This window comes from Rhinatrema bivittatum, chromosome 2 (assembly GCF_901001135.1).
Source record: "Rhinatrema bivittatum chromosome 2, aRhiBiv1.1, whole genome shotgun sequence".
NCBI classification, from domain to species: Eukaryota; Metazoa; Chordata; class Amphibia; order Gymnophiona; family Rhinatrematidae; genus Rhinatrema; species Rhinatrema bivittatum.
In genome coordinates, this window is record NC_042616.1 from 35,725,496 (window position 1) to 35,749,495 (window position 24,000).

Genomic DNA, 24,000 nt, shown 5'->3' on the forward strand with positions numbered 1-24,000 from the left:
TAGTTTTTTATATACCGCCGCTCATCAAAGATATCACGTCGGTGTACAATGAACAGGAACTTACACCGGAGCGTTTGATACATTTCGAAGCCTTCTGCAAAGCTTGATCTGTTTCTCCTTGGATCTTTAATCCTCCCTACTTTTGGCCTTCTTTCAGGACAAGTTGGAGAAGGACCTGTCTTTAAAAGTTCAGGTTGTGGCTATTTCTTGTTACATGGGCAAGATGCAGGGGGTTTCAGTAGCAGCCAATTCAGATATGTTTTGTTTTCTTCGGGGAGTTAAGAGAGTTTGTTTTCCTTTCAGGTCTATATTGCCTCAAGGAGACCTCAATTAAGTACTGAACGCATTTGGTCTCAGCCCCTCTCTGACCCCCGAAACATGCTTCTTTGAAAGATCTTACCTTGAAAGTTGTCTTCCTGTTAGTGTTTTGTTAGCATTTTGTTCAGTCCGCCATATTTTATAGGTTTAGGCTTCTTGCCTAAAGTGGTGTCATCGTTTTTTTGTTTTGTTTTTTTTATTAGTTTTTCAAAACTATTACAAAGTAAGAATCAACTTTGCAAAATGAAATATTAAAGTTTTGAACATACATTCTAATTACACAACTTACAGATAAGAAGTAAACATATTTGTTCAAAAACTAAACATCATAGAGGCAATTCCAAGAGGACGAAATTTGTGGTGTCATTTTTCTATTTGAAATAGTCTCTTTGCCTCCCTTTTCTATGGAAGGGGGTCAGGAAGCAAGCAAGTCTCTTAGGTGTCTTCTGTTATTTGGAGATGATTATTTGTTTCCATAAAACAGACAAATCTTGGTTGGGGATACCTGTAAAGGCAAAGTGGCCTCCAAGGCTACCATAGCCCCATGGAGTCGAGATACAATCTCTTGCCTTGTTTAGGGGCCGGAAAGTTGCTGAGCTTGTTCATGTGCTTTTTTACTAGAGCACAGTCTTTGTCTGGGGTGGAGGTGGTTGCTGTGATCCCAGAAGAGATTTGCAAAGCAGCTATGTGATAGTCTTTGCAGTCTTTTAGAAAACATTATTACCTGGATGTTCTTGCTAGAGGGAATGCAGCTTATGGGCTGGTGTCCTTAAAGCAGACCTTACTTCTTTCCCACCTGTAAGGACTCACTGGACTGGTGTAGCAGGATGAAATGGAAGGAGACGTTTTCTTACCTGTTAGTTTTCTTTTCACCAATCCAGAAGCCTCCCGGGAAGTAGGGCTGGCTTGATACAGTTAGTTTGCTGCAATTCTCTTGCTTCGCCTGTCCTGTTCGAGTGCTGACTTCTACAGTTTTGTAATCATAAGAGGGAGGGTGGTGTTCTCTCCAAGCATGTTTTTTCTTTTTGATTATTAACTCAGTTTATTCTCAGTGCTTTATCATGTATATACTGGCATTTCTTTGTGCGGCACCACTTATTACTTTTGGCCGGCCAAGACCTATGACCGGCTGCACTCACTGTGAACGCCGATGCCTGGTCTCTGGAATCACCATGCCCTCCCATAGGTGTGCACACTTTAAAGGTCCTCTGGTGGGAAAGTCCTCTGTTGGCATGCATGGGTTGACATCAACAGACCCTCTCCTTAAGTGCCTGGCTAGCACTTCTACAAAGCCTCAGCAACAGGTCTCCTGCTGTGAAACAATGCTTGTTGCTCCAGTGCTCCTGCCTGACCTAGTGTTCCTATTACAGTTCCTGCTCTAGCCTTTCCTTGTCTTAGCCTTTCTCTGTCTTATCTTGATCTCCCAGTATTTGACCTCAGCCTTGGACCTTGACCATGTCTTGCCTGCCGCCTGCACCTGACCTCAGCCTTGGACACTGACCTATCCTTGTCTGCTGCCTGCCCTATCTCCAGGTTTGTTCCTGGACTCTCATTTGCCTGACCACCCTCGGGGCCCACCTAAGTTCTGCCAGCCATCAGAACCCAAGGGCTCAAACTGCGGGGGAGGTATAGGCGAAGCTTCAGTCTGTCCCACTTCACTGCGCATTTGCCAGCTGTTGGCATGGGTCTAATAGGTTCGCCTACTAGGCTGCTCCAACCAGGCCACAGCACTAAGGGCTCACACTCATGATGCTCATCACACCTATACTCAGTCTTTGTGCCCTGCCTCCATCTGCTGGGAGGGGGACATAACCCATTTGTAAGGACTCACTGGACTGTTGTAGCAGGATTCATGTAATGAAAATTAGCAGGTAAGAAAATTTCTTATTCCATTAAATGGCAGTTCCTTATCTCCTTTTTATCTTTAGGGGTCCATATAATTGTATTGAGTCCTCAGTTTTTTTCATCAGCTGTCGTGGTATGTTTCCTGTTGAGGTGGGTCTATGAACAGATTCCTAGGGCCTATACTGTACCAGTGGTGCTGTCTTCATCTGATGATTCTGCTCTGTCGCTAACACCATCATTAGCCTTAATACTGAGGCACAGGGTAGGCACTTTTTCATTCTGGGGGATATGCGGTCTTTATGCTTTCTTTCAGACTTAAATGGTAGTGGTTGCCTTGCTGAGATTTGGTCTGGATATTTTATAGTTCATATGATTGTGTTTTGTTTAATTTATCATGTTGTTGTGTTTTGTTTTATTATTTCAAACTATGCATTTAATTTTGTTTGTAAATGTGCTTCCTTTAATTTTTGAATGCATTATATTTTAATTGCAAACAGCACTGAAAAATGTTATTGCATACTGCAGTGTATAAATGATATAATAAAAGACAACTGAAATTAATAAAATTATACAATTAAATCACTATGTGAAGGTACTCAGCAAGACTTGGCAAGCGAATTCTACTCTAATTATTCACTACCCCGCAGATCACCAGTGCTCTCTTAAGTGATCCAGAATATCTTCCTTCAGACTGAAACTTCTCCCACATTCCCTGCATAGAAAGGGCCTCTCTTCTTTATGGGTCCTTTGGTGCATCAGAAGGCTCCCCTTCTTACTAAAGCTTTTCCCACAGTCAATGCAAGGAAAAGGTCCCTCTCCAGAGTGGATTTTCAAGTGATCTACAAGACTTCCCTTGTGACGAAAGCTTTTCCCACATTCATTACATGGAAAGGGTCTTTTCCCAGTATGAATCAGTAGGTGCCGTATGAGAGAACACTTCCTACTGAAGCTTCTCCTGCATTCCTTGCACTGGAAGGGATTCTCTCCAGAGTGGATTCTCAGGTGTATCTGAAGATCGGAATTCCAAATAAAATTTCTTCCGCATTCAGTGCAAGGAAATGGCTTCTCCCCTGTGTGGGTTCTCTGGTGAATTATTAGGTTTTTCTTATAAATGAAATTCTTCTCACATTGAGTACATGCAAAAGGCCTCTCACGGGCTGGTGTCGCCAAATGGGTTCTCTGATGAGTCATCAGAATACTCTTCAAATTAAAGCTTTTACCACATTTGTTGCATAGATAAGGTCTCTCTCCGGTGTGAATTCTCAGGTGTTCAATAAGATGTCCTTTCTGACTGAAGCTTTTCCCACATTCAGTGCACAGAAAAGGCCTCTCTCCTGTGTGGCTTCTCTTGTGTATCACAAGATCCCTCTTCTTGATAAAGCTTTTCTCACAATAAGTACATGAAAAGGATCTCTCTCCAGAGTGGATTCGCAGATGCTCTACAAGACTGCTCTTTTGAATAAACCTTTTCCCACATTCAAAGCACAGAAAGGGTCTTTCTCCAACATGAATTCTCAGGTGTTGTGCAAGATATCTTTTCTGACTGAAGCTCTTCCCACACTCAGTGCATGGAAAGGGTCTTCCCCCAGTATGAATTTGTAGGTGCCGTTTAAGTTTTTCTTTTTCACAGAAGCTTTTCCCACATTCAGTGCATGGAAAAGGTCTCTCTCCTGTGTGGCTTCTCTTGTGTAATATGAGATCTCTGTTCTTGATAGTGCATGTCTCACAAACTGTGCATGGAGAAGGCCACTCTCTTTTATGAGTTTTCTGATGTAACAGAAGACTCGCCTTCTGCACAAAGCTTTCACCACATTCAGTGCATAAAAGGGATCTCTTTCCTGTGTGAGTTCTCTTAGACATTACCAGGTCTGGTTTGTGAAGGAAACATTTCTCATCTTCAATACAGAGAAGTGATCTATAATGATTAGAGTGGATTTTCTGGTGTACCGGCACAGGGCTCTTATGACTAAGATTATTGCCACAGTCTGCACATGTATATGGTTTCTCTTCTCCATGAAATCCATCTTGTGACTTTAGAGCTCTCTGATCCATGAAGCAGTTTCCACATTCATTACATACAGCCTGTTCTATTTTCTGGTTTCTCTGCTGCTTCACAGTGTGCTGGATATCACTGAAACTTTGCTCACAGGGCGTCACACGCTCAGTGGATTCTCCTGGTGGGTTTCTCAGTCCTTCCTCTGGTTTATACTGAGTCCAGCAGTTTTTTCCCCATTCACAACATGCACAGCTATCCCCTCCTCCTCTCTCTGGTACAGTTTTTGTCACTTCCAGATATTTAATGGGTTCCTTAGGACGTGTCTTTCTATGACTTTGCTTGGACTCATCGATTTCTGGATAAGAAAAGAAAAGACAGACATTATCTGATGTGAGGGAGACTCACAATGGTCAGGGTTTTCCCATCATACACTAATCTCAGAGCTGCAGTTCTCAAGGGCCACAAAAAGGTCTGGTGTTCAGGACATTGCCAATGAATATTTTTCAGTGGTAATTGCGTGCACATGGTCTAATTTGCATATATTGCATACCCTCGTCAGGACCAGCCAGTCGAGCCAGGGTTTGCTTGGCTGAGGGCTGGTGTGCTGTGAACGGAGCCACAGAATGGCTCTGAGAAAGCCAGGTTCTGTCTACTGTATGGCCCCACTCCCAAGGAGCCAGATAGATCCTCAGGGTATTCAAAAGGAATGCTGCAGGGATGGTTTGGGATCCCAGAGGAAGACCCATGAGCTCTTCTCACATGTACACTAATGCTATGTTACGTGATGTGAAGTCTTGAAGTTCTGTATCAAAGTCTGTAAGTAGAAGTTGAGTCTCAGGCATTGTCTGTGTTTGTGTATGAAAAGGAATTACTGTGAATTGACTTGGACTGGATCTATGGACTAGGTCTAAGCTTTTCCCTAACAGTGAATGTTACCTGTTTTATTTGTACCTGCAGTGCAACAATAAGTCAGGGGATGTTCCATTATTGCCTTATCTAATAAAAAACCCTGCATGAGTTTGCAATGTAGGGGTTTTCAGCTTGACAACCCGGAATACCAGACCTGTTTGTGTCTCTCGGGGAACCCCTGCCTCAAAGGGAACAGGAGAGTTATTGCAGTTATATCCCCTCCTCTCTGCAGCATTTCAGTAAAGACCCAACGCTTCAGCACCATGTCAAAGATCACTTCCCTTTTTCATTCAGTACTAACTCAATATGCCAACATGGTGTTAGGGAGCAAGCGCTCTTTAACTCTGAACTGGTACTAACCCAATATCCAAATATGGTGTTCTGGGACAATTCACCTAGTCATGCAGTACTGACCCATTTCTGCAGAATGGAAAGGAGGTTCTGGAAGCCAAATTTAGGCTCTTAGGTAGAAAGCTTAAATCTAGAACCTCCAACATAGCATTCACAGAAATGCTCCCTGTCCACTCGCAGGAACCCAGAGGCAGGCAGAGCTCCGGAGTCTCAAACTGTGGCTGAGATTATGGTACAAGGATGAGGGCTTTTGTTTTTTTAGGAACTGGATGACATTTTGGGGAAGGAGGAGCCTAGTCTAAATGGATGGGTTACACTTTAACCAGGGTGGAACCAGGCTGCTGGCGCCTAATCCTCAAAAAAAGAGAGAGAGCAGCTTTTAAACTAGAACAAAGGGGAAAGCCTACAGTCGCTCAGCAGCGCATAGTTCTTTGAAGGATACTAAAACTACAGAGGAGTTAGGGCAGCCTGATAGAGAGGTTCTGATAAAAGCAAAAGTATCTCATGTGCCAATAAGTAAAGAACCACCTAAATTAAAATATTTCAAATTACCCCTGTCAACCGATAAGCAGATTGCTAATACAAACAAAAAACACACTTTGAAATGCGAATGACAGAAATCTAAAAAATAAGATGGCAGAGGTAGAATGTATAGCATGAATTGAAGAGGTAGACATAATTGGCATCTCAGACACTTGGTGGAAGGAAGATAACCAATGGGACACTGCTATACCAGGATACAAATTCTATGGCAATCACAGGCTGGGTGAGCTTGCTGTGGCGGGGAGGGATGGTGCTTTATGTTAGGGATGACAGAGTCCAACAGAATGAAGATCCTACAAGAGACTACATGCATAGTAGAATCTTTATGGGTGGAAATTCCATGTGTAACAGGGAAGAGGGTAACAGTAGGGGTATATTTCCGTCCACCGGGCCAAAATGAACAGAGTGACATGGAACTGCTAAGAGAGATTAGAGAAGCTAACAAATTTGGCAGCACAGAAATAATGGGAGATTTCAATTACCCCATAATTGACTGGGTAAATGTCACATCAAGACATGCTAAGGAGGTAAAGTTCCTAGATAAAATAAATGATTGCTTCATGGAGCAGTAGGTTCAGGAATCGACAAGATGGGGGAATTTTTTTAGACTTAATTCTTAGTTGAACACAGGATATGGTGTGAGAGGTAACAATGGTGGGACCACTTGGCAACAGTGATCATAACATGATCAAATTTGATTTAATGACTGGCGGGAGGCCATTAAGTAAATCTACAGCTCTAGCATTAAACTTTCAAAAGAGAGACTTTGATAAAATGAGTAAAATAGAAAAAAAATGAAAGATGCAGCTACAAAGATTAAGAGTTCGTATCAGGTGTGGTCATTGTTTAAAAAGGAAAATTAGTTCTTACCTGATAATTTTCGTTCCTGTAGTACACGGATCAGTCCAGACACCTGGGTTGTGACTCCGCACCAGCAGGTGGAGACAGAGTAAAACTTGTCGGGCTCCCTACATATAGTAAGGTGCCACCCACAGCCCCTCAGTCGCACGTAATGTCAAAGCCAGATAAAGCCAAAACTAGCTAACTAGAAAAAAACCCCCAAACATGAGGCCAATTCACAACAGCCCCTGAGCTGGAGCCGAAAACCTTCAGAACCATGAACACAACGTGCAAAAAACTGCAAAACTACAATGGCCAAATAAGCAACCGAGCAGACTCTCTCTCTTTCTTCTGACAAACTACAAGACACAGACGGGCGGGAGTCTGGACTGATCCGTGTACTACAGGAACGAAAATTATCAGGTAAGAACTAATTTTCCTTTCCCTGTACGTACCGGATCAGTCCAGACACCTGGGATGTACCAGAGCCAATTTACCCAGGGTGGGAAGCAGAGAGTCCCGCTCGGAGAACACTCGCCCCAAAACCCTGAGCCTCAGCCGCCTGGACATCAAGCCTGTAATGTCTCGTGAAAGTGTGCAACGATTTCCACGTTGCCGCTCTGCAGATCTCCTGTGTGGCTACACTAGAAACTTCGGCCCAAGACGTGGCCTGCGCCCGTGTCGAATGGGCCCGAAGCTCCCTGGGTGCCAACTTGCCCTGCAGAAGATACGCCGAACCGATCGCCTCCTTGAGCCAACGCGCAATCGTGGCCCGGGAAGCCGCCGATCCTCTACGAGGCCCCGACCAGAGAAAAAACAAGTGATCGGAAACCCGAAAAGGATTCGTAACTTCCAGATAACGAAGTAGAATCCTACGGACATAAAGTTTCCTCAGTTCCCTTGATCCTCTGGCCTGAGGATCCATGGCCGAAAACCCGGGAAGATCAACTGACTGATTTAAGTGAAAAGACGACACCACCTTGGGTAAAAAGGAGGGAACAGTCCGTAGTGAGACACCAGTCTCTGTAAAACGCAAAAACGGTTCTCTACAAGAAAGAGCTTGTAACTCCGAGACCCGACGCGCGGACGTAATAGCGACCAAGAACACTGTTTCAATGTTAAATCCTTCAACGTCGCACGCTTGACCGGTTCAAAAGGCGACCCACAAAGAGCCGAAAGCACGCAGTTTAAGTTCCAGGAGGGACACGGATTCCGGACCGGCGGCCGGAGATGCTTTGCCCCCCGCAGAAACCGCGTCACATCTGGATGGCCCGCCAAAGACACTCCCTGGACCTTTCCTCGAAGGCAGCCAAGGGCTGCCACCTGAACCTTCAGGGTACTCCAGGACAGTCCCTTCGAGAGGCCCTCTTGCAGGAAGGAGAGAATCTCCGGCACCTCCGGTCGAATGGGGTTCACCTCGTGAGCACTACACCAGTCCTCAAAGACCGTCCAGACCCTCATGTAGGTCAAAGACGTGGACTGTTTTCTAGCCCTCAACAACGTGGTGACCACTGCCTCGGAGTACCCCTTGGATCTTAGGCGCGCCCTCTCAAAAGCCAAGCCGCGAGACAGAAGTGATCCACGTCCTCCAAACAGACGGGTCCCTGCCGCAGAATGGTCGCGTCGCCCCGCAAATGGAGCGGAGATTCCACCGCCAGCCGCAGAAGATCCGCGAACCACGGACGTCGTGGCCACTCCGGCGCCACCAATATCACCGCCGCCGGATGTAGCTCGATCCGTCGGAGCACCTTGCCTATCAGAGGCCACGGGGGAAACACGTAGAGCAGCACGTCCGTGGGCCAAGGAAGCACGAGTGCATCGACCCCTTCCGCGCCCCGCTCCCTCCGACGGCTGAAGAACCTCGGAGCCTTTGCGTTGTGCGCGGTGGCCATCAGATCTAGACGTGGTTGACCCCATCTGGCACAGATGAGACGATATGCTACCTCCGGGAGCTCCCACTCCCCTGGATCCAGCCGATGCCGGCTGAGGAAGTCCGCTTGTACGTTGTCGACGCCGGCGATGTGTGACGCCGCAATGCTGCTGAGGTGCCGTTCCGCCCAGTCCATCAACTGAGCCGCTTCCTCCGCCACTTGCTGACTCCTTGTCCCGCCTTGGCGGTTGATATAGGCTACCGTGGTGGCGTTGTCCGATAGGACTCGTACCGCCTGGCCCCGTATCCATGGCAGAAAAGCTTGCAACGCCAGTGCCACCGCCTTGGTCTCCAACCGATTGATGGACCACTGCGATTGCTGAGCTGACCACAGACCCTGCACCGAGCGCCCCCCACAGACCGCTCCCCAACCCGAGAGACTGGCATCCGTCGTGATCACCGTCCAGTTGGGCAGGATCAGAGAAACGCCGCACGTCAGATGGTTGGGGCAGAGCCACCACTGCAGGCTGGCCCTGGCGCGGTCCGTGAGAAGCAGCGGGCGCAGGAACTCCTCCGAGACCGGCCTCCAGCGGGAGAGTAACGCTGATTGTAACGGTCGCAGATGAGCAAAAGCCCAGGGCACCAAGGCGAGTGTCGACGCCATGGAACCCAAGACCATCAGGTAGTCGCGGACCAAAGGGCATCGTAGGGCTAGCAAACGCCGCACCTGTCCCTGGAGCTTGAGGACCCTGTCCTGAGTCAGGGATACCGTGGCCTCCTTGGTGTCGAACAAGGCCCCCAGATATTCCAACCTCTGGGTGGGCTGAAGGTGACTCTTGGCTAGATTGACCACCCAACCAAGCGACCGCAGGAGCTGCAGAACCCTGGCCACCGCTTGCCGACACTCCAACTCTGATTTGGCCCGAATGAGCCAATCGTCCAGGTAAGGATGAACGAAGAGCCCTTCCCGTCGGAGCTGAGCAGCCACCACCACCATAACCTTGGTGAAGGTGCGTGGAGCCGTGGCTAGACCGAAGGGAAGAGCCCTGAACTGGAAATGCTTGCCCAGGATACAAAATTGCAAGTACTGATGATAGGCTGGCTGGATCCCTATGTGGAGATACGCCTCCGTCAGATCCAGGGACGCCAGGAACTCGCCCGGGCGAACCGCCGCCACTACCGAGCGAACTGTTTCCATCTTGAACCGGGGCACACGAAGGCACCGGTTTACTCCGTTTAGATCGAGGATCGGACGGTACGCTCCGTCCTTCTTTGGAACCACGAAATAAATGGAGTACCTTCCCATGCCCCGTTGCGTCGGCGGAACGGTAGTGATGGCGCCCAGCACCTCCAGACGCTGAAGGGTTGCCCGTACGGCGGCCCTTTTGGCTACGGCCTTGCAGGGGGAGACGAGAAACTTGTCCCAGGGGAGACGTGCAAATTCTAACGCGTAACTGTGTCTTATCACGTCTAACACCCACTGGTCCGAAGTGATTTTGGTCCATTCCTCGTAAAAAAGCTCGAGGCGCGCTCCCACCGGTGGCGCAGCCTCCTGAGCCCTCGCCGAGAAACGAACCAATTGTGTATCATTGGGCCGACTTGGCCCCGGATCCCGCCGAGGATCCACCTGACTTGTTGAATCTCTTCCCCCGAAAGGGCTGGGGCCAGGTCAACGCTCTGGTAGCGCCTCCTCTGAAGGATTGACCTGCCCCAGCTGACCTCTGCGGCCTCTGGCGACGGTTGTTTCGAAAACGGTTCCGTGCAGAAAAATTTGGTCTAGGACGTGGCCTGTCCTCCGGTAGCTTAAAAGCCTTGTTCTCACTCAGGAACTGCATGATATCATCCAGCTGCTTTCCAAACAGCAACTTCCCCTTAAAAGGCAAGGCGCCGAGATGAGCCTTAGACGTACCGTCCGCCGCCCAGTTTCGGAGCCAGAGAAGACGACGTGCTGAAACCGCAGACACCATGGCCCGGGCCGAGGTGCGCAGCAGATCGTGCATGGCATCAGCGCTGTAAGCGATTACTGCCTCCAGAAGGTCCGCCTGAGCAGCCTCCCCTTCTGAGAGACCCGCATTCGCTTGTAAGGTCTGGGCCCAGCGGAGCCCAGCCCGCAACGCAAAATTGCTGCAAATAGCAGCCCTGGCTCCCAGGGCTGACACCTCGAAAACTTTCTTGAGCTGCACCTCCAGCTTCCGATCCTGGACATCCCGCAGCGCCGTAGCGCCGGTGACAGGAATGGTCGACCTTTTGGTGACCGCCGACACAGCGGCATCCACGCGAGGGAGCCGCAGGAGCTCCAAGGCATCCTCCGGCAGAGGATATAGCTTATCCATAGCCTTACTTACCTTGAGGCCCAACTCCGGGGTGTCCCATTCTCGGAAGAGAATGTCAGACGCAGAAAAATGGAAAGGGAATGCTACCGTAGGACCCGCGAGTCCCAGGAGTACCGGATCCATCTTAGGCCCTTGACGGGTTTCCACCGGCGGGGCCTCCACTCCAATCTCGTCGAGGATCGCTGGGATGAGAGGGGAAAGCTCCTCCCTCTTAAACAGGCGGACGACCTTGGGGTCGTCACCATCCCCAGCCTGCGCGCCCTTGCCTGCGCCTGACTGCGCTGGACCCTGCTCATCGGGCCCCTCAGGCCCTTCCGGCGCCCCCGAGATCGACCGTTCCTCCTCCGAGGAAGTGGATTCTGAATCCGCGTCCTGGGGTGCGCCACGCGCCAGCCGCTTGTCCTTCGGGGGCACAGCCGTGTCTCTAGGGCGGGCAGACCTCTTCCGGGAGCGGGACCGTCCATCCGCATCTCCTGGCACTTTCCCGTGCCTGCGCCGCTCCCTCTGATACATCGCCAATTTTTTTAATAAAAAATTAAAATCCTCCGAAAAGGACTCTTCAGAGTCCGAGCGCCCCTCCCCCGAACCCCAGTCAGCCGCATCGGAGGCACCCCGAGGCGCCCCCGACGCGGCCCGAGGCTGGGGGGAGAGCGGAGGGGGCTGGGAGCCATGTTCCATGGCTCTCCTGGTCGCCTCGTGGACGGTCGACAAAATGGCCGCCGCTCCCGCGCTAAGCGGGAACGGATCCGGCCCCACCTCCTGCACTGCACCAACGCGCGGCGGCGAACGAGACGCCCGGGTCCGACCCCCCCGATCGCCCCCGGACGGTCCCTCGCCTCCGGCGAGGCAGCCCGAGCACATGCCGTCCCTCGAGACTCGCGTGCGCGCGGAGCCGCACGCGCGGCAGGCGGCCCCGACGGGCATTCCGGCCGAGATCGCACAAAAAACGCCGCAGCCCTAATCAAAACAAACCGCCCCCCCCCCCCCCCCCGAACGAAACGTCGCGCGGGAGAGAGAGAGAGAGCCGGCGCAAAAGTAAAAAACTTTTTTTTTTTTTTTTTTGTTACTAAAGTCGCTGACCAGGGTGCTGAAAAACCTCCGGGCTCCACTGGGGGTGAGTGAACCGGGCTCCCCGGTGTCACCCCCAACGCTGCTGCCAGAGGGGCCGGGTCCTCGACCCCAGCAGCGGCCTCTACCAGGGGAGGATGATCCCCTCAGGATCTGGCAACCCCCCTGGGAGGCACTTCCACCGGGAGCTTCCTGGCCCAAAACTTTCTAATTAATTCTATTTGTTTTTTTTTGTTTTTTTTTACTATGAATTAAAAACAAAAAAGGAAAACCCCTTTCTGTCCAATGGTTTTTTTTTGTTTTTTTTTCTATCCCTGACTGGCTAACTCCAACCCCAGGGATCCCAGAGACTGTGGGTGGACCTGCCCCATCTGCTGGAGACAGAGAAAGACTGAGGGGCTGTGGGTGGCACCTTACTATATGTAGGGAGCCCGACAAGTTTTACTCTCTCTCCACCTGCTGGTGCGGAGTCACAACCCAGGTGTCTGGACTGATCCGGTACGTACAGGGAAATACTATTTTGGATGCTTAGTCCAGATGTATTCCATGCATTAATAAAAGTGGAAAGAAGGCAAATAACCGCTGGCATGGTTAAAAAGTGAAATGAAAGAGGCTATGTTATCCAAAAGAACATCTTTCAAAAACAGGAAAAAGGATCCATCTGAAGAAAATAGGAAAAAGCATAAGCACTGGCAAGTTAGATATAAAACACTAATAAGGCAGGCTAAAAGAGAATTTGAAAAGAAGCCAGCTGTAGAGGCAACAACTCGTAAGAAAAACTTTAAAAATTGTATCTGAAGCAGGAAGCCTGTGAGGTATTTGACTGGACTGTTAGATGATAGAGGGGTTAAAGAGGCTGCCACCAGAGAGCTGCCAGTTCCCAGAACCCAAAGGCTCAAACCGAGGGGAAAGAGGTTGGTACAGGTGAAGCTGCAATTCAGTTTCTGCACCATCTGTTCTGCCAGTGGGTGATGAGGACCTTCAGGGCCTTCCATGAAGGTTGTGCCAACCTCACCCCAACACAAAGGTCCACAATCCTAACAGTTCCATATTAGGAGTTACCACTCAAAAGGATTTCAGCATGACAGTGGACAATATATTGAAACCTTCTGCTCAGTGTGCTGTGGCGGTCAAAAAAGCAAACAGAATGTTAGGAATTATTAGGAAGGGAATGGTGAATAAACTGGAGGATGTCTTAATGCCTCTGTATCACTCCATGGTGAGACAGCATCTTGAATACTGTGTGCAATTCTGGTCACCGCATCTCAAAAAAGATATAATTGCACTGGAGAAGGTACAGAGAAGGGTAACCAAAATGACAAATGGGATGGAATGGCTCCTCTATGAGGAAAGGGTAAAGAGGTTAGGGCTGTTCAGCTTGGAGAAGGGGGAGGGGAGATAAGAGAGAGGTATAGAAAATCATGATTGGAATAGAACAGGTTAAGGTAATTTGGTTATTTACTCTTTCAAAAATTACAGAAGTCAATATTCAAAAGCATTTAGATGGATAACTCACAACTTATGAATCTAACTCCAAGTTATCCATCTAAGTGTTTAGTTTTGAATATTGACCTTACAAGACCAGAGAATAGTCCATGAAGTTAGTAAGTAGCACATTTAAATCAAATCAAATTTTTTTTTTACTCAATGCACAATTAAGCTCTAGAATTCACTGTCAGAGGAAGTGGTTAAGGCATTTAGTATAGCTGGGTTAAAAACAGTTTGGACAAGTTCCTAGAGTTAATGGAGAAATTACTTATGTGATAATTTTGTTTTCCTTAGTGTAGACAGATGGACTCAGAACCAGTGGGTTTATACTCCCCCGCCAGCAGATGGAGATGGAGCAAGCTGACATCACAGTATATATAACCCTGCAGTGACCCCAGCCTGCCCGTATTCTCTTCAAAAGCAACTGTGGACAGACTAGCAAAAAAAACTTAATTAAAAACAGGTAACCAGAACTGTACTCAACCGACCATAAACACCAAACTCAAGTAAGATTCTAGATACCCCAAGCTAGGGACTGGATGAACACTTACCAGTAATCCCTTGGGACCCAAAGCCCCACAAGAGGACATGCACAGTAGAACCTTTATGGGTGGAAATTCCATGTGTAACAGGGAAGAGTATAACAGTAGGGGTATATTTCCATCCACCGGGCCAAAATGCCGCACATGTTATAAAATCAGGCGTAGATTTGTTTGCGTCGGGTTGCGCGGCAGCGGAGGACGAGAAGCTGAGTCCATCTGTCTACACTAAGGAAAACAAAATTATCAGGTAGATAGACTCAGGACCAGTGGGATGTACCAAAGCTACTCCTCAACAGGGTGGGAGGCTGCCCGAGGTCCAGTCAACACCACACATGCAAAGGCTGCATCCTCCCGGGCCTGCACATCCAGATGATAAAACCTGGAAAAAGTGTGTAAGGAGGACACATCGCAGCTCGGCAGATATCGATGGGACACAACAATGTAACCTCCGCCCAAGACACTGTCTGAGCCCTAGTGGAATGAGCTCTAACCTGAGTAGGCAATGCCTTTCCAGCTTCCACATATATGGCCGTGACAACCTCCTTAATCCAACGAGCTATGGTAGCCCGCAAAGCCGGAGCACCCTGCTTACTCCCACCATGGAGAACAAACAGGAGACCCGTCTTTCAAAAAGGTTCAGAAACCTCCAATAACTGCATGACAAGGAGACAGACTGACTCAAATTAAAGTCCGAGACTACCTTGGGCAAAAAAGATGGAACAGGTCACAGCTGTAACACCCCCGGAGTCACCCGAAGGAACAGCTCCTGGAAAGACAAGGCCTGCAGCTAGTCCTGGGGGAATTCTCTGCTATTGCGGCGTGCATAAATCCCCTCCTGCGCAGAAATGCCAAACTCTGCGCAGAAAATCGCAGAGGAGACCCCCGGCATGCTGCAAACGATGAGAGAGAAATGTGTGTGTGAGAGAGAGCAGGAGGGTGTGAGAGAGAGCTTGGGAGGTAAGAGGGGGGTGGGGAGGGGATGCTTCAGTATGGGTTTCAGAGAGCCTATATGAGGGGAGGGAGTGTGGGGGAGGGTGAGAGAGCATGGGAGGTAAGAGAGAGGGGATGCTTGAGTGTGGGTTCAGACAGGGGGAGCCTATATGAGGAGATTGTGAAGGAGTGTGTGTGTGTGTGAGAGATTGGGAGCTCGTGTGTATGAAAAAGGGATTGTGTGTATGTGAGGGTGCTAGCCTGTGTGAAGGGATTGTGTATGTGTGAGACAGAGCCTGTGTGAAGGGCTGCGTGAGACAGAGACATAGGTAGCCTGTGTGAGGATGTCTGTGTGAGAGAGACAGGGAGCTTGTGTGGGTGTGTATGCAAGAGAGAGGGCCCTGTATGAGGGGACCTGTGTGTGTGTGCTAGAGAGTGAGGGAGCCTGTATGAGGGTGTGTGTATGTGTATTAGAGAGAGGGAGCATGTGTGTGAGAGAGGGTGGGACAGAGGGAGCCTGTGTGAGGATGTATGTGTGAGAGAGACAGGGAGCTTGTGTGGGTGTGTATGCAAGAGAGAGGGCCCTGTATGAGGGGATGTACGTGTGTGTGCGAGAGAGTGAGGGAGCCTGTATGAGGGTGTGTGTATGTGTATTAGAGAGAGGGAGCATGTGTGTGAGAGAGGGTGGGACAGAGGGAGCCTGTGTGAGGGACAGTACTGAGAATGGGGTCAAACTCTGGGACTGGCAATAGAGTGGAAGGGGTTGAGCCTAGAGGTGGAGGGGAGAGATACTGGCAGGTGGAGAAGTTGGGGCCTGAGAGGGCAAAGTGGCCAGGGGAGTAGGGAGAGCGTGTGGAAGGGACACTCTTACAGTGAATTTCTAGGGAAATTCTGCTCAAAATATTTAAAATTCTGCATCTCTAAGTAATGCATTTTAAATTAATACAGAAAAAAGTTAATCATTTAAAGACTGTCATGTAAATTGTGTTATTTTGACCCAATATAAAGTTTGCAGAATTTTAAGTTTTTGTGCGCAAAATTTTTAATTTTTTTGTGCAGAATTCCCCCAGGAGTACCTGCAGCTCAGAAATTTGACATGCTGAGCAAAAAGCCACCAGGAACAGTCTCGAAGGTCAACAACCACAAGGAAAGCTACGCAGCGGTTGGAACGTAGGGCCCGCCAAAAAATCCAGCAGTAAGTTAAGACTCCACAATGGATCTGGTAACCTCAAGGGAGGCCTAAGATGGTTCACTCCCTTCAAAAAATGGGCCACATCAGGATAAGACAACAAGGAAACACCATTCACCGGGACTCTGAAACAGGCAAGAGCCCCAACCTGCACCTTCAAGGAATTAAGGGCCAATCCTTTATTCAATCCATCCTGCAAAAAAATCAAGAATGAGTGGGATCTTAACTGAACAAGGAAGAACACACCACTTCTCACACCAGGCCTCAAAAATTCTCCAAACCTACCCAAAGCCAAGGAAGTGGAGAACTTGCGAGCACGGAGTAAGGTGGCAATCACTGTAGAGGAATAACCACGCTTTAACAGGCAAGCCCTCTCAAGGGCCAAACTGTAAGACAGAACTAAGTCAGATCCTCTTGAAGAACCAGTCCCTGCTGTAACAGATCCATGTGCAGTGGAAGATGAAGGGGGGTCTCCACCAGGAGTCTTTGCAAATCTGCATACCACGGACGCCTGGACCAGTCCAGTGCCACCATGAGTACTAGTCCCCTGTGGCCTTCGATCTTGCGAATTATCCTGCCCAGCAAGGGCCACAGAGGAAAGGCATAAAGCAATCTGTCTTCCGCCAGACCTGTACAACAGCATCTATTCCCAGGGACCACTGATCTCTCCTGCGATTATAGAATCGAGGAACCTTCGCATTGTGAGAAGTCGCCAGCAGGTATAGGAACGGAAGGCCCCAGTGATCCACAATCAGCTGAAACGCCTTGGCTGACAACACCCACTCTCCTGGGTCCAGACTCTCCCTACTGAGAAAGTCCACTCTTACTTTGTCTTTTCCTGCAATGTAAGAGGCCGAGATCATCTGCAGATGACCTTCCGCCCATTCCATAAGCTGGTCTATTTCCTGTGACACTTGCTGGCTCTGGTTCCTCCCTGGCAATTGATATAGGCCACTGTCATCGCATTGTCCAACATCACATGAACCATTTGATCCCACAGCCTGTGGCTGAACTGCAAGCGGGCCAGTTGTACCACCCGGGTTTCCAGGTGATTCATGTTCCAATGGGAGTCTTCGGCATTCCAATGCCCTTGGGCCATTAACGCCAGACAGTGAACCCTCCAACCATGGAGACTCACCTCAGTCATGAGTACCAACAAGGTCGGCGAGGACAAGGGAACTCCCTTTCTCAGATGGTCCTCCTGTAACCACCTGTGGAAACAGGAGCAGATTTCTATCAGCAAGTGGAGCAAACCGTATAGTCCTGAGACTGCGGGTTCCAACGAGACAGCCGAGAGCTTTGAAGAGGACGTATATGTGCCCTTGCTCATGGCACCACTTCCAGGTAGTCTCCATCAAGTCGAGCACCTGTAGGTAGGACCATACTGTCGGGCGTATGGTGTTCAGCAACCGACGCACTTGAAAACTCAATTTCTGGATCCGAACTCCTGGTATGAAAACACTGTCCTGCCCCATGTCAAACCAGACCCCCAGATATTCCAATGACTGGGATGGCTGAAGATTGCTTTTGGTCAGGTTCATCACCCAACCAAGCTCCTGCAATGTGTGTCACCAGGCAGCTCTCTTCCTGAGACTTGACTTGAATCAGCCAGTCGTCCAAATACAGGTGTACCAGGATTCCTTCTTTTTGCAAGGCTGCTACTACCACCATAACCTTGGAAAATGTTCTGGGAGTGATGACTATACCAAAGGGCAGTGCCTAAAAACGATAATGGTGCCCCAAAACCACAAAGAGTAGAAAGCGTTGGTGTTCCAAATGGATGGGAATATGAAGGTAAGCCTCTGACAGATCCAAGTAAGTCAGAAATTGCCCTGACTACACCGCCATTATCACACAGCGTAAGGTTTCCATGCAAAAATGAGTCACCCTCAAATGACGGTAACCCTCTTGAGATCCAGGATGAGTCGAAAGGAGTCCTCCTTCTTGGGCACAACAAAATAACGGAATATCGCCCCATACTTTCTTGAGACGTGGGCACCGGAATCACAACCCTCAGCCTGAGGAGCCTTTAAAGCGTATACTCCATTACCTGCTTCTTCTGCGGGGAGTGGCATGGGGACACCATGAACATGTCCCGAGGAATACTGAGAAATTCCAGCATATATCCTTCTCGTATTACCTCCAGGATCCACTGGTTCAATGTGATCTCAACCCACCTGTGATAGAGAGAGAGAAAGAGACATCCCCTATCTTTGTTTCAGAAGGTGAGTTGGCAAACCTTCATTGGGAAGCTTGGGTAGGTCCACCACCTGAGGCCGCTCCTCTCTTGGGCTGTCGGGGATGAAAGGATTGAGATTTACCGAAAGGCCGAGTCTGCTGAAAAGTCGACCTTCTGTAGGGACGAAACTGCCTGGTACCCCGAAGGGGTGCTGTAACTGCTTCTTATCCTCCGGCAACCGAGGAACTGGAGACACGCCCCACTTACTGGCAGTTTCTCCAACTCGCTCCCAAACAAGAGCGAGCCTTTAAAGGGCATCTTGGTAAGATTAGCTTTGGAGGCTAAGTCAGCTGACAAATTTTGCAACTAGAGTTGATGCCTGGCTGCTATCACTGAAGCCACTCCTCTGGCAGAGGTACAGACCAAATTGCAGCCTATGTCTGCTAAAAAGGCGAAAGCAGGCTCCATAACCGCTCTGGAATTCCCTCCAGATTCATCAACCTTCTGAAAGAGAAGACAAGATGGTGCCCCTAGGGCGCAACAGGAAACAATCTGTGAAGTCATCGCCACTGCCTCAAAGGCTTGCTTAAGAATAGCCTCAATCCTTCTATCATGTACATCCTTCAAGGCCGCTTCTCTCTCTACGGGACATGCCACATACCAGTGCATCCTCTTTGGGAAAACACAAACACTCTCTCACAGCAGGATCCAGGGGGTACAGCCCTTCCAATGTTCGACCCCTTTTAAAATTTGCTTCTGGGGCGTTCCATTCCAGATCAATCAATTCCTGAACAGCATCCACCTCGGGGAAAAAAACAAGAGGCTTTATGTAAGGAAACCAAAATGGGATTCTTCCTCAGCTCCGACATGGCATCCAAACCAGGGACACCCAGTTGTTTCAAGGTGTGGGAAATCAGGGCCGGCAGTTCATCTCTATGAAAGATGGTTTGATACGGTTCCAGCCCTGGAAGAATTTCTCCATCTTCCAGGGAATCAGGATCAACCCCATCATGAGTGCCATCTGGATTCCTGTTGGGAACACCCGCAGGGAGCCGAGGAGAGCTCGGGCGCCTAAACATAGGACTGGAAGAGGGAGGAGCCACCGGCTGAGAGTCCGACCGGACAGAAATGGGGAAAGCGGAGGACTGCGTCTGAAGAAAAGCAGCTTGTAAGCCTTGAAAAAATTCCACCCAAGAAAAAGCAGCAGGATCCAGACCAAGCCCAGAAGGAAGTGGAGCTGGTCCCACAGAACTGCCCTCACCAGCAGAGGAGCCAGTCAAGGGAGAACCAAGGTCTGGTGACCCTCCAATCAAGGCCGTGACCAACCCATCCACAGAATGGGAGGAACCAGGCTTAGCAAAATCCAAGGAGGACAACTCTTCCTGAGCGTCTGAGCAGCGCTGACACAGGTTAGAAGCCAGGTCAGGCTGATAAGCCCTAATATGACAGGCAACACAAATACGAAGGCGCTTAGGCTTCTTGCTTTCCAGCGCCATTGCTGTGGTAAACATGAGTCGGAACGGCTTGCGCTCCAGAATGAAATGTGCCTAAAAAATAAGCGCCTAGAAGAAAGCACAGCAAGGCACATGCACAACCTGTTCCCCAAGTTAAGCGTGTACAAACGTTTGTGTGCGTAAAAAGCGAACCCAAAAACCAAGTGTACAATGCGTGTGCAGAGCTGACACACTGCACACACTGATGGCCTATAGAGGGTACAGCACACACAAGAGCGCACGAAAATGGCCGCTGCGGCCTACCACACAGCGTGCAAGAAAAAATTCTAAGTATGGGGCCTAGCCCACCAGAGGCCGCTCAACCCACCAGGCTGCCCAGTTCCCCAACCCAACGGGAGTGGGAACGAACATTGGTACAGCGTGCCAAGCCCGGAGACCAGAGGAAATCTTGAAACCCATCTGTCTCTGATTCAAAGGTAAAACTTCTTTTTTTTTTTAAACCTTACCTGAGCTCAGCACTTAAGAGCTGAGTACAGAGATGGTCTCCGGCTGTGGGGGGAGAGGGCATCTGCAGTCACCGCCATGCTTGGCCTCCTGCACCTGCTGCCTTTCAGCTGAACTAGCAGCTAAGTCCACGCCGGGAAATCCAGCTACCAGACCAAGTCACACCTCTGAGGGTCCACGGAAATCACCTCAGGAATTCTCAACTGGGGGAGGGACCTTTAGGTATCACCGCAGGAGAGTGGGGCTTTCTTTTCCTTAATTTAGAATTTCAAATTTCTCCTTCCAAAAAGCTCAAAGCAATCCCCATTGGGAGATGCACGTCCACCATCTGCTGGAGGTGGAGAATACTGGGAGGCTGGGGCCATTGCAGGGCTATATATACTGTGACATCAGCTTGCTCCATCTCCATTTGCTGGCAGGGGAGCATAAACCCACTGGTCCTGAGTTCATCTGTGTACAAGCTAGGAAAACTGTTATTAACCAGTAGACTTAAAGACTAGCCACTGCTTATCACTGCATGATAGCAGCATGGGATCTAATATTTAATGTTTGGCCTCATGCCATTTACTTATGACCTGAAATGACCACTGTTGGAAGCAGGATTCTGGGCTTGATGGACCCTTGGCCTGACACAGTATGGCAATTCTTATGTTCAGTAGTGATGCAATGCTTCAGAACAGTGTTAAAGAACAATTCCCCCCTTTCATGCAATATCCTAGCATGCTGTTAGGGGACATCTTTCCCTCTGAGCCAGAACTGGCCCAGTGTCCAGCATTAGGAGACACTCTTTCCTTTGAGATAGTGGCATAGAACCAGCATGGAGACTCTGAGCCAGCATGGACATAGCATATACTGTGCTGTATAAATAATGGCCTTGCAGTGTTTCTGTTCCCCTACATAGGCTTCCTTAGCAACAGGAAGCCTGTGGGGTTCGAGGGGACAGGGCCTTTGAGTAACCTCTGGACAATGGGTCCCACGCTGGATTCTGTCTTCTGGTGCTGTTTGGAAGATCTTCAGCCTGGTGGCTCCAAGATGGCAGCGGGATGGTGAAGGGCCCGGCATGGAGCAGGGAAAGGTACGTAAGAGAGAGACAGAGAGGCCAGAGAGAAAGGGCTGGGTGTTGCTGTGTAAGGGAGACCAGAGACAGAGGACTGGTGTTGCTGGGCAGGGGACAGGGGAATAGAGAACGGGTGCTAATAGGCAGGGGAGGCCCAGATATTGCTAGGCAGGTGGTGGGGGTGGGAAGAAGATGGTGGGGACTGGATGCTGCTGGCAGAGGGAGGAGGAACCAGAGAGAGGAACTGAAGTGGCAGAGGGAAGGGGAACTAGAAAAACAGGGAGGCTGGTGCTTCTGGGCGCAGGGAGGCTGGGTGCTGTTGGTCAAGGAGTGAGGGTGGGGAGAGAGGTAAAATGTGCTGGAGCCACCACTGCAGCCATCAGAGAGAGAGAGAGAGAGAGAGAGCTGTGCTACAGCCATTGCTGGCAAAGGTGGAGGTAAGGGTGCAATTTTGAATATCTGCCACAGATGAAAAACAAGATGGTCCTGGAACTGGCCTCTGCCTTCTACCACTGGGGCCAAGAAGTGAGCAGTAACCTCTGACTCTCCCTGGCCAGCAGAACAGTCTGGAACTTCTAACTCCTGCCCCCAGTTCTTTTCCTCTCTCTTCCGTGCAGATCTGAACCAGGAACAGGGGATGCACCAATGGCAGGAGGATCATGGGTTTTGAAGCCACCAATGTCTGGCACATCTCTTCTGCTGGGCCGAGAAGTGGGGAGGATGGGGAAGGGTCACGTGATGTGCTGAACAAGAGCAGATGCAAAGGCAGAGCGCTCCTCAGGCCCGTGTCACTCTCTGAGGAATGTGAGCCCTTGGCTGCCGCTGAGTTGCTACAGCCTGAAGCACAGAGACACGGATCAGGCCCCAGAGGGTGGAAGCTGATACACCCACAGGCAAGTTCGAGGAGTCCGAGATCTTCACCTGTACCTACCCTCTTCCCCGCAGGTTGAGCCCTTGAGGTCTGGAGGCCAGCAGGACTTGGTGGGACAGGACGAGGCTGAAGCAGATAAGGACAGAGACAAAGTCCAGGCAATGGTCAGGGCAGGCAGCTAGAAGCAGAGTCAGAGTGCAGGCAATGGTCAGGGCATGCAGCTAGAAACAGAGTCAGAGTGCAGGCAATGGTCAGGGCAAGCAGCTAGAATAGAGTCAGAGTCCAGGCAATGGTCAGGGCATGCAGCTAGAAGCAGAGTCAGAGTCCAGACAATGGTCAGGGCATGCAGCTAGAAGCAGAGTCAGAGTCCAGGCAATGGTCAGAGCAGGCAGCTAGAAGCAGAATCAGAGTCCAGGCAATGGTCAGAGCAGGCAGCTAGAAGCAGAATCAGAGTGCAGGCAATGGTCAGGGCATGCAGCTAGAAGCAGAGTCAGAGTGCAGGCAATGGTCAGGGCATGCAGCTAGAAGCAGAGTCAGAGTGCAGGCAATGGTCAGGGCAGGCAGCTAGAAGCAGAGTCAGAGTCCAGGCAATGGTCAGGGCATGCAGCTAGAAGCAGAGTCAGAGTGCAGGCAATGGTCAGGGCAGGCAGCTAGAAGCAGAGTCAGAGTCCAGGCAATGGTCAGCCACAGTCAGTCCACAGAGGGAAGGCAGGGAGCAAGGCAACGCTGGAGATACAGGAACAAGGCAGCAACTAACACCAATGAGTACATGCAGAAAGACCTCTTGCCTTTTACCCCTTTTACATATTTCAAAATCCTTTACTTTCTCTCATGCATGATTTGTCTCTCCCCTCCCTATCTGCTGTTTTTCATCTATTATGCCTCCTTCCTTGACTCACTGTCAAGCTTTGTCCCATTTTTCTAACTACTCCCTCATGTTCCTTCTCTCCTCCATTGATATTTTTCAGCCCTTTCCTTTCGACTGCTTCATTTACAATTCTATCATATTCCCTCTTTCTGTACTATTGTCTTCTTTTATTGCTTTCTGGCCAGGGTGTCATTCACAAAATCACTGAGAGTGGAATATTGGAAAATATCCCAGAAAAGACCTTGTTTATAGTGAGCCACAATAACAGAGGCTTTCATTCAATTTATGATCAAATAATATTCTGTTCTTCCCCTCTCACAAATTATTTTTCTGAAAAAAAAATCACCTAGTGAGCTGAGCATCTGATAATTCTCCTTCATCACATCCTTGTAAAGCTTCTTTTGCCATTCTTCTAAACCCTCCCACTCCTCCTGGGAGAAATAGACAGTGATGTCCTCAAAGGTTACTGGGACCTGAAACAAAAAACCAGAAACTCAGCAACAGTTCATCAGATGATCTCCCATTGCTGGGACTCAGCAGGACAGGGGGAAGGGTTTTCTGGATGCATATAATTCATGATTACAGAACACAGAGGTACTCAAACTGGTCCTTGGGAACCCACCCCAGTCAGGTTTTCAGGATATATCTAATGAATATGCATGAGATGTATTTACATGTACCACCTTCTATGTATACAGATATTTCTCATGCATATTCATTAGGGGTATCCTGAAAACATGACTGGCTGGGGGGGGGGGGGGGCAAGTATCAGTTTCATCACTTATTACATAACATACAGTATAGAAACTGGGACACAAAATCTTACTTTGTGAGACTTCCGATTT

General features: G+C 49.4%; 1 protein-coding gene across 1 annotated transcript; it reads right to left on the reverse strand.

Annotated features, from left to right (window-relative positions):
- Positions 1–706: 706 nt before the first annotated feature.
- On the reverse strand, positions 707–23,548 carry LOC115083810 (gastrula zinc finger protein XlCGF57.1-like). The gene is made up of 2 exons (XM_029587833.1): positions 23,502–23,548; positions 707–4,514 (listed from the first exon to the last, which is right to left on the reverse strand). Exons 1-2 carry the CDS (start codon positions 23,533–23,535, stop codon positions 2,812–2,814), a joined length of 1,737 nt encoding a protein of 578 aa, XP_029443693.1. The 5' UTR covers positions 23,536–23,548; the 3' UTR covers positions 707–2,811.
- Positions 23,549–24,000: the final 452 nt, after the last annotated feature.

Coding starts and splice junctions, on each gene's coding strand:
- LOC115083810 (XM_029587833.1), bottom strand. CDS start 23,535: ATGAAGGAGAATTATCAGATGCTCAGCTCACTAG. Junction 4,515..23,501: donor TCAGATGCTCAGCTCACTAG/GTGATTTTTTTT, acceptor TTTCTTATCCAG/AAATCGATGAGTCCAAGCAA.